This window comes from Epinephelus fuscoguttatus, linkage group LG5 (assembly GCF_011397635.1).
Source record: "Epinephelus fuscoguttatus linkage group LG5, E.fuscoguttatus.final_Chr_v1".
Taxonomy (NCBI): domain Eukaryota; kingdom Metazoa; phylum Chordata; class Actinopteri; order Perciformes; family Serranidae; genus Epinephelus; species Epinephelus fuscoguttatus.
The window spans coordinates 26597603-26608563 of record NC_064756.1 but is presented as its reverse complement, the minus strand read 5'-3'; the positions used below and the strand labels follow the sequence as shown (position 1 = coordinate 26608563).

The following is a 10961-nucleotide window of genomic DNA, read 5'->3' as shown; positions in this document are numbered from 1 at the left end:
TTACAATTGATGTTCAATCATCATCAATGGGTTTCAATAGGTGTCTCAACTGTACCATGGTACTGTCTCAACTATACACATGTGGGGTATAGTTGAGACGGTACCATGGTAAAAATGCATGTTTATGACCTGATTGTGGAAAAAATAAACAACTTATAAATGATATTCATCAATAATAACTTAGTATATAAACAAATTAAACTGCATATGAAAAATCACTTATTTTCAATGTATAGTTTTTGTGCAATATCTGTTCAAAAATGGAGAAGCAAAAAGTGTCTCAACTGTCTACCCTACATTCATGTGAATCCTCCCCCTCCCCAGAGCCCTTGGCCCTCCTCCTGATAAAAGGCTACAGCCAGTGAGCAATGGCAGCGCGTATTTTCGAAGTGAAATGGCGGAGTCAAATGTCTGTTTTAACTAATGTTAGCTAGCTTCCCAACTAACGTTAGCCACGGCTCTCCGTTTGGATCCAACCGGAGAATCAAGCCCTGGTTTGTTATTCAGGTTAAAGTGGGAAGAAGCAGTGAGTATATCGGCCAGCTGAGTGAAGTGGAGCCTGCTGAAGAAACACCTGGACCGTCTGGATGTAATAGTCCGTGGAGATGCTGCGGTGCTCGACTGCACAGATGAGGAGAGTGGGGTGGGGGGTGGAGAGCAGAGGTAGAGGGAGGAGTGGCTCATGACACACATTGTTTTGGTCTGTAGGCAGTGCACAACCACAAACCTAGCCATGAAACGATTTCGCTTTTTGTCCCTTTAAGTAAGAGCCACTAAGTAAGAGCCAATGGTATGAATACACATAAGAAAATCCAATAACAACAAACATATTTTTTGGACCTATATTGACTTCTATAGAATCACTTTAATGTCATTCATGCATAGTGTATACTGCAGTGGACAGACATGTACCTCCTTCAGTATAACATATACTGGAAAAAAAATGTAAATACAAAAATTAAAAACAGATTACTTTGTGATTGCTGGTAGTTGATGGTTGGCTTTCTTTGCCTTATTTCTACAGGTCTAATGAGTGGTGGAGCAAGCCAGGTCTGAAGCGATAGACTGTATACAAATAATGGACGCAGCCATGTGATGTCATTCATTGGTTTGTGGACTGACATTTTGAAGCCCCGAGTTCAGCATTTTGGCCGTCGCCATCTTGGATTTTTGAAGTCAGAAGTGATTGCATTTGAATGAGAGGGTGTAGCTGTGGAGGAGTGCGCAGTGGATTTGACTCATAGACTTCAGTGAAACCCCACAGACATCCCATCACTCAACGCAGCCACACCCTTAACTATGCTTAACTCTAGGCCTTAATAACATTTAAACAGGTGTTATATAAAAATTCACCACCTGTATAGTTGTCCTAAAAGGGCGAAATTAGCTACAGGGACTAAACCGCTTTTTGTAACAGCCTGTAAACATGTTTATTTCTGCTGTAAATTTGGGCCTATCAACATGGGGGTCTATGGGGATTGACTTAATTCTGAAGCCAGCATCAAGTGGCCATTTGAGGATCTACAGTTTTTAGCACTTCCATGTTGGTTTCCTTTTTCAGCCCTGGAGATTGCTGCTTACTGATCATTTGTAGTTTTTGATGCAAATCCTATTATCCTAAGCTAATTTCATGACGTCATGACAGAGATCTTAACAGCATGCAACAGCTCTTGAAAAATAAAGTCAGTTTTTATGACATAGATGTGACAGTAATTCCAGCCTTATATGTACCTCTCCAAAAGAGGTATCAGCCTGCTTGTGGCCATTCACTTTATAAGCTTTTGATTGTTTTAGTTTGAATGTTCATTTGTGCTCCATGTTTGTCTCATCATGTCAGTCTCACAGATAAAGCTAAGATTAGCAGGAACAGTTGTATTTGAACAAAATATTAAAACAAACAAACAAAAAACCCCACTTTGATCCTGCATACAGGGCGAAGTATTGAAGAACTCAGTTTCATAAAGGAGAAACTAATATATTGGCTTGCATGTGCACACACTTTGTACTTCTAGCACCTACACATCGACTAATCATTTGTAATCATGCTGTTGTTGTACTTTCACTCTTGAGAGGAGCGATTTGGGGTTGTGTGCCATCCTGTTTAATTGGTTTCAGAAAGGCTTTACATCTATTATAAATACCCACATCAGCAGTTAAGCTGTTCAGAGGAGGGGGGGCAGGTATGTCAGAGTTTGGATACCGTGTCATTAAGTAACATCTTGTGTATTGAAATCTTTGCTTTTACTTCAGGTTGTTTTTTTCCTCCACAGGTGGATGTCTTCAGGTGAAAATATTAACCTTTTTTTTACTGCACTGGGAGGGATATTATCTTGTCTGACTTTTTATTTCAGGGAATGTTTTGGAGACACTGAATGCCTTGCCTATGAGAAAACTGACTGAGTATATTGCATATATACAAAGTTTTCAAATCAGCTGCATCCATGTCTTGGTTCTCTTGGCTTTTCACTCTGTGGCTTTCTTCAGCCCCATCCCTGTTCCTTGTGGGGCTTGTGGGCAGACAGCTGGGGCTCAGCGTGGTAGTGGAGTGTGTTCAGACAGTGTCTTGTTCTCAGTGGGGAACACCCAGCAATCAGGGTCTGTTCCAGGATGGAGATGTAGTTATTGGTGGGCTCTTCACTATTCATTACCAACCTCCAGCTATAGACAACGACTTCACTCAGCTGCCACACTACAAACCTTGCACTGGGTAAAACTCTGAACTGTACTATGCACTGTAATTACTGTAGAATGGCAATGAATGTATAACTATCATTAGAATCTCTGCATGTTGGGTCGTTCAGATTTGACATAATGTAAAATTCTAGATTAATACCAGTAGCTTCACAGAATAAATCAGAATTTTTGACTAATACTTCTCTCATGTCTTCTCTCCTGTGATCTCAGATTAGAACAAGTTCCACTGCAATATATACATGCTATGGTGTTTGCGGTGGAGGAAATCAATCGTAGCACAATGCTGCTACCAGGTGTGAAGCTGGGGTACCATATTTTGGATAGCTGTGGCCGACCGCCATGGGCTCTCCAGGCAGCACTGTCACTGGTTGGGGGAGACAGCCCCAGCTGTAATTCAGCAGACCCTCCAGACTATTCTGCTGAGTATGGAGAGGGAATTGGAGAAGGGAGAGGTAGCATGTTTGTCATACTCTGTCCATTGCATAACCAAATGAAATCAAGACAGCAAAACAATGTTGTACTTAAAAGGACATGTTTGGCTGTGTAAATGTTATTTTTCATGTAACATCTTGTAATGCTGTCATTATGTGATCACCCAGTTCCCTTGATCATCGGTGGTGCTTCATCCGTAACAGGCCAGATACTGTCCAGGATCCTGGGCCCACTCTCTGTATCTTTGGTAAGTTATGTTTTATATACTGTGCTGGGACTTTTTTTCTCTTTTTTTTCATAAAACTTGGTGTCATCTTTAACTTCAGCTCTTTAACGCAAGTCACTATTTTTGTTTTGCTCCCTGGGAGAGGACTTCATTTTAACACGAAAGTGCAGAGAAAAGTTTCCTCTTAGGGCAGGAAAATAACCTTTAGAAATTAGTTTTTAAAACATTTGCTTCTTTTAAGTATATGTGGTGTATTTTAATGAAAATAACAAATTATGTAATTTTTTTTGTACATTTTAGATCAGCTACTTGTCGAGCTGCCCCTGTCTCAGTGACAGGCGTCAATTTCCTAACTTCTTCAGGACCATCCCCAGTGATATTTACCAAGCCCGGGCCATTGCCCAGCTTGCCATACACTTCAACTGGACCTGGATTGGGGCAGTGGTAGCAAACAATAATTACGGCCACATGGCAGTAAAGGTGTCTCTATGTATTTGTTACGTAGATAGATAACATTATATAGTATATGGAAAATGTATATTCATAAATACTGTATTTTAATGCTTTTCATTCATCTAATCATTTTGCTCCTTTCAACTGTCAGGTATTTCAGGAGGAGACTCAGGGGAAAGGGGTGTGTCTGGCATTCATAGAGACTCTCCAAAGGGAAAACATTGTGAGTGATGCCAGACGAGCAGCACTCACAATTCAGGCCTCAACTGCGAAAGTGATTCTGATCTTTACCTGGTACACAGATGTGAGGGAACTGTTCCTGCAACTCGCCAAGATAAATGTGAGAAGCTGAAATAAGATTATGTACTGAATTAAGTAAATGCAATGCAGAACTGAGGCATTTTACTTTCTAAACATTATGGCTCACAATTAAATTTTGACTAGATTGTGATCTTGTCCTCCTGCTGTAACTAGGTGACTGACAGACAGTTTCTGGCCAGTGAGGCTTGGAGCACCAGTGGTGATCTTATACAAAATGTTGTCTCAAGTAAAGTAGCAAAAGGTGTTCTTGGTGTTGCCATTAGAAGCTCAGCTATACCTGGATTTGAAACTCATATCCGAAGTTTGCACCCATCTCATCATCCTGATGATGAGTTCTTAAGAGAATTCTGGGAAGCCGAATTTGGATGCAGTCCTGGGGCCACACCTTTCTTTTCACATTCCTCTCAATCCTTCAAATCTGTAACCCCTTCACAAAGATCTAGCCATCTACTGAATATTTCTACTTCATCAGGTGGAAAGGGGTCCCCTCACAAAGCTTCTCCAACACTTTGCAGTGGCACCGAGTCACTGGAGGGAGTTCAGAATCACTTCACTGACACCTCCCAGCTGCGAGTGGCATATAGTGTCTACCTTGCCGTTTATGCTGCAGCCCACGCCCTTCACAGCCTTCTGTCCTGCCCTGATAGAAACAGTTCACCCAGACACAACAGCTCCACCTGCTCCTCTCCAAAACATATCAAACCCAAAGAGGTAAGTATGATAATCAGCCTTGCTTTTCAACAACCTATACTTGGCCATGTCAAATTACCATGAGTCAGTCATAAGCATCATTTTACACAGGCTCTGTCAGTTACAGTATGAGCAATTTCCCTATTTTGATGATTTCAGCTGTTGCAGCACTTGAACCACATAAATTTCACCACACGACAGGGTGAAATGTTTTACTTCCAAGGTGCCGACATTCCAGCAAAGTATGACCTTGTTAACTGGCAGAGCACCCCCAAGGGTTCACAAAAACTTGTTTTGATTGGTCGTGTGGATGCTTTTGACCTCCACCTCAGTGAGTCAGCTATTCAGTGGAGCACAGGATCAAGTCAGGTATCAAACAGGAAAACAATGTTGATTCAATAACAAATTTCTACATATTGAATTTGTGTTCTTAACACACATTTATTTTTATCACTGAGAATATTTGTTGGTTTATTCTTCAGGTGCCCATTTCAGTGTGCAGTGAGAGCTGTCCCCCAGGCACCCGCAAGGCCAATAGGAAAGGAGAACCTCTCTGCTGCTTTGACTGTATCCCATGTGCTGAAGGGGAGATAAGCAAAACAGAAGGTGAGGAAATCAAAATCTAGAACACCAGCAACTCCTGTCCCCGAGCTTCCAAAATGCAGCAACCTTGACTCCTAAATCTGTCTGCTTTAAGTTCATCTCTATTTTTCAACCTTTTGTATTACCCTGCCTTCCCCTCTTTTCTCTTCCAGGCTCTCTTCACTGTGAGCGTTGTCCATTAGAGTTTTGGTCCAATGCTGAACAAACTGCCTGCATCCCTCGCCAGCTGGACTTCCTTTCCTTTAATGAAACTTTGGGCATTACCCTGACTACTGCAGCTGTGTCTGGTGCTGCCATTACAACAGCTGTGTTTGTGGTGTTTCTCTGCCACCGTCAAACACCTCTGGTGAGAACCTAGAATATTGTGAAAACACCAGTACCATACATTTCCAACAAATTGTCATTGTTGTGCAGTTGCAGTTGCTTATGATTAGTCTGAATAATTTTCTGTTTGGCTGTTATGGGCTTGGCCTTATTTTCATCTTTACATTTGCAGGTTCGAGCCAACAATTCAGAACTGAGCTTTCTGCTACTCCTGTCGCTGAAGCTCTGCTTCCTGTGCTCACTGGTGTTCATTGGTCGTCCATCAGTCTGGTCTTGTCGGTTCCAGCAGGCAGCTTTTGGGATCAGCTTTGTACTTTGTGTTTCCTGCCTCCAAGTGAAGACTATAGTTGTACTTGCAGCGTTCCGTTCAGCTCGGCCTGGTGCTGAAGCTTTGATTAGGTGGTTTGGACCAGGCCAGCAGAGAGGAAGTGTCTGCCTTCTTACTTGTATACAGGTACTACGGATATGCTTTTTATTCAAAGAATATAATAATACTGGTACACTACGTTATACATTATTTTGAATACATTTTATTTTCATCCAGATTATCATCTGTGCCATATGGTTGTCCCTCAGCCCCCCGGTGCCTCAACGTGATCTGGGTTTTCAAGGGTCAAAGGTCACCCTGGAGTGTGCCATGGCCTCTGTGGTGGGCTTCTCTCTGGTTCTGGGTTACATTGGTCTGCTGGCCTGCACCAGTCTCCTCTTGGCCTTTCTTGCTCGGAAACTCCCTGACAATTTCAATGAGGCCAAACTGATCACCTTCAGCATGCTGATATTCTGTGCTGTCTGGGTGGCCTTTGTCCCTGCTTATATTAGCTCTCCTGGGAAATATACTGTTGCTGTGGAGATTTTTGCGATCCTGGCCTCTAGCTATGGTTTACTGGTCTGCATCTTTGCCCCCAAATGTTTTATCATTCTCTTGAGGCCTGAGAAAAATACTAAAAAACATCTGATGGCAAGGTAACATAGATAATGAACAATGCACACATTTGAATTGATATCCTCTTGATTTCTTTTCTGTTTGCATGCATTTATTACATTTATTCAGTATTGTATCTTAAAAATAAAGAACTTACATCATAGATTTGATTTTCCAGAAAATCCAGGAAATGATGATGCATTCATTATTGTTTCTAATAGTGTATCAACTTTAGATTGCCTTAAGGTCCTATCCATAATTATGAAAGGTACTGAACATTTGACCGAAAAAAAAAAGTAAAAGTTCTCAAATTTTATTAAAAATCTAAGAGTGAAATCCACCTGTCCTGTCTTGTGTTATTTTTTTTGTATGGAGTTCTGATGTTTTAAGATTATACTATGGATGTACATTCAAGGTTTTTACCAATGGAATGAATCATTATCTGTAACTGATACCTCCATACATTGTTGTGAAGTGATTATGATCAATATAAGGAAGGCATGAGAGCTCAATGAACTGCAACAAAAGAAAATACATGCAGGTACAACAAACACAATGAAATACGGAAGCATTGCAAATTACACAGAACAAAACAGAGTAGAGTTAAAATTCAAAACAAGTTTCCTGGGGATATCTGGGAAGAAAAAAAACCCCACATGCAAATAGTTTTTTGTTTTTTCATTTGACAACATAGAAAAAACAACCATACATAGAAATGCACTGGAAAAAAATAATTAGAAAACATTAGCAAGTAAAGAAACTCTGCAAATTCAGAGACCAAACAGAACTGAGTTACAAAGGTATTAAAAAAACAACAACTAATGAACACGTATGGACATGTGGCATTTTGCCATGGTTTGTGACTAATGGAGACTGTATATAACCAACCTTGTAGAGCTGGAGATACACTTTATAAACATGAACCTGCATAGACAACCGGCTGCACCATAGATGGAATTGTTCACATACTTGCCTATGTACCACATGTGTTACTGGAGGATTCGACTAGAGGGCACACCAGAGAACTCAGACAGTGTAAAACCTAAGATTTTAATAATAAACACGGCAACACTCAAGGAAATTATGGTATTGTTAGTTCTGAGATCATGGCAGAAAAAGTGACTGTGTTGCCATTGTAGATGGTACGTAAGGCCCCTAAATCAAGCATGTTTTAACAATGGTGAGTATGTTTCTGTTGTTCTGCTGATGTGAGAAATTGATGATTAGAAACACCACCAGGACAATTTGCTCCATCAGATTAGCCCCTTGATGATAGCCCACAACACACACAGTGAGACAGTTAGGTTAGCAGAGCGGCTTGCCATCATTATCCGGCTTCAGCAACAGACATCAGCTACCACGCCTTGTCACCATACTGCTCCTCCATTGCCCTTACCGTCCATGTCTATCTTGCATTCATTTAGTGTTTCAGAGGACTTAGACAACCAACAATCCAAAAAGAAAAGGTGGTCACTGACCCCCATCATGGCAATAATCAAATACTTCCATAATAACTTTCTGTTCCCTTATTCATTCCAAACTTTCAACATTTGAAATCAAACCTAACCAAAACACAATGTTGTTGTAAATTATAATAGCAGGCCTCACAGGGGAACACCATAAATGTTGGGAACAATACTGGGCGTCACATGGAGGCACCAAAATGTAGGGAATCTACTGGTGATACTGTTGGGACTTAAGCCTTAACACGAGCCTGACCTAGTAATAGATCTCCAATTAAAGCATCAAATTGGCTATCTGAAATATTTAATAATTATTATTAATAATTATTAATTATGTTAAATAATATGACTTTATTTACATTAAATCACCTCATAGGGCACCATACCCAAAAAAGAAAAAATGATAGCCAGTAAAAGATATCAGTCTCAAAAGGTTCACTACACCATCAATTTCGAATTTAGATTAATAATAAAATGAATAACAATAACCAAATTTAATAGTAAAGCCTGAAGGATTTTAGAGTTCTTCACGTAGCAGAGGCTGACTATTCATTCACTCTTGTGCAACATCAAACAGACAGCAGGTATGATTCCAAATATATTTATCCATAAAGGAATCAAAGCTAAACAAGACACACAAATTCCAACTAACTAACTAACTAACTATACAAGCTCGGTGTGCTTATGTGTGTTTGTGTGTGTGTGTGTGTGTGTGCGAGAGAGAGAGAGAGAAAGAGAAAGACAAAGGCGAGTGTTTTAATCAAAGGGCTGTTTGGCCTACAAAATAAAATGTCTGGCATCAGAGAACTACAAGATGGCTGAATCAAAGCTGGCTTCAGATCGGGGAAGGTGATTGTCTGACCGTGAGGTCAGGAGGAAAATAAACAGGACTTTGAGTTGCCTCTTGGGGTGTAGCTCTGTTGAAAGTCTATTTGTAAATGAGTCTATGTGGATGTGATATGTGTTGCAAAGGGTCTGGATTAGTGCAGAGGATGTTTAGTTGCATGCAAGACTCTGTCTGAGAACAGCATTAGCAAACTAACCTCACTTAACTTTGGCAAAGCCAACTACCCAAAAAACTGCAAACAATCACAACAACCACTCAGTAAACAGCATTAAATCACATACAAGTTAAACAGTCTTGCTTAGCCTGTACAGCTGTGATAAAGCTATGCCCAGTGGTTATTTCACCAATCCTTGAATGGATGGAGGGAAGAGTTGGTTTGAGGCTTGTTGCTTTTTTTAGCTGGCAGGGGAAGGCTGGAAAGAGCTCTGGTTCCAGAAGTCTTTGTTGTGTCCGCGTTCTGAAGGTGCTGATCCGAGGAAGACGGTCCCTTGGGGTCTGTGCAGAGTCAGACGCTGGGTTGCTAACTTAACTCGGTTCTCCTTGTTGCTGGACAGTTAGTTGCAAACCTTGTGTTTGCCCTTCTAAGTGTTCTGGTTTCAGGTTTGCTCCTGCAGTGAGTGAGGGCAAGTCATGGTCCAGGAGAAAGAGAGTCTGTGAGCAACTGTCCCCCCCTTCGATGGTTCGGTGCAAGGGCATCTGAGTTGGTCAGAGCCAAGGAGGAAGAGAGAGACTGTCTGGGCTGCTCAAGGCCCAGGAGGAAGGACAAAGATGAAAGAGGAAGAGGACTGTGTGAAGGGACCAGAAATTCTAGAGTTGCCTGGTGACATCACAGAGTCACACCATAAAAGTACTGTCCGATCAAGTTTTGAGACCTGAGGTGTGAGGTGGGGCATCCTGTGGAGATGGGTGTCAAATAACTGTACTCTGGTTGAAGAACAAAGAACATGAGGTCACTACCGTTTCAGATAGCAAGAGGAGAAGCCCCCATATGTCTTGTTTAGATTTAAAAAAAAAAAAGACAAATCATCTGTGGTTCAGTGAATCCCAACAATGTTTATTATGTATTTATGACTAGAACAATTTGACATGCAGTTCTGAGATTTGTCTCAAATTAGACCTCAGGTTCCCAGCTCTCAGAATGTAAACCACTTCTATGTGGCATATTCTAGTTACTCTTACTTGGACACATCCAACTGAAGGCTGGCAGACCACCTCTGCAGATGCCACATATGCTGTAAGCCCCAAAGATACCATTGGATGGGCTGTCGCCATGAACCCAAGCACTTGCATGATGGTCAGTGCCATCCCTGTTACACCAAACAGCAGTTTGCAAACTGCTTGCTGCAGGGTCATCCATCTCTGTTCTTACAGAGTCGCCTGCAGACTGCATGTGTTGAGCACAATCCCTGGATACTCCACCCATGGATGTGGTAGAGGGCTCCTCTTCCAGTTCATTGCAAACCTCAACTTCATTAGGTGTAAGATGAACTGGACTATCTGGAACATAGTCAGTTCCTTGATAAGTATCAATATCCAAGATAAAAGAAGACCCTCATGCCATGGTTGTGCAGTGACTGATGCGCCTAATCAAATAGGGCAAAAAAGACACTTGTGTTCTTTCATTTATTTATCTATATATGTTGATCAGAGCTGACGTATAGGTGATATTGGTCTTCCAAGAACATATCAGATCACAGTGCTTTTGGGATTCACTGGGCCACAGATGATTTTACACGTGTTCAGATCTACACTGGACATGTGAAGGCTTTTCCTCTCGGTCTTAGAAATGGTGGCTGACACTGCATGTTGTTTGATCATCAAACAAAGGACAGCCATTTTGCCCTCATCTCCACAGGATGCCTCATTGTTTCACTAAAGTGAGAGTCATGCCCATGGACACAGTTTCCAAACTTGATTGGGCACTACTGTCACAGTGAATTGTGACTCTGTGATGTCATCAAGCCAACTTAGGGAGAAGTTTCTACT

The 10961-nt window shown here is 41.3% G+C and overlaps 1 protein-coding gene across 1 annotated transcript; it reads left to right on the top strand.

Moving 5' to 3' along the window:
* The first annotated feature begins 2274 nt into the window (after nt 1-2274).
* On the top strand, nt 2275-6710 carry LOC125889005 (extracellular calcium-sensing receptor-like). The gene is made up of 12 exons (XM_049576663.1): nt 2275-2284; nt 2485-2707; nt 2905-3146; nt 3294-3364; nt 3653-3832; nt 3957-4145; nt 4280-4837; nt 4976-5185; nt 5299-5422; nt 5572-5765; nt 5916-6197; nt 6288-6710. The coding sequence occupies exons 1-12, from the start codon at nt 2275-2277 to the stop codon at nt 6708-6710; spliced, it is 2706 nt and encodes a 901-aa protein (XP_049432620.1).
* Nucleotides 6711-10961: the final 4251 nt, after the last annotated feature.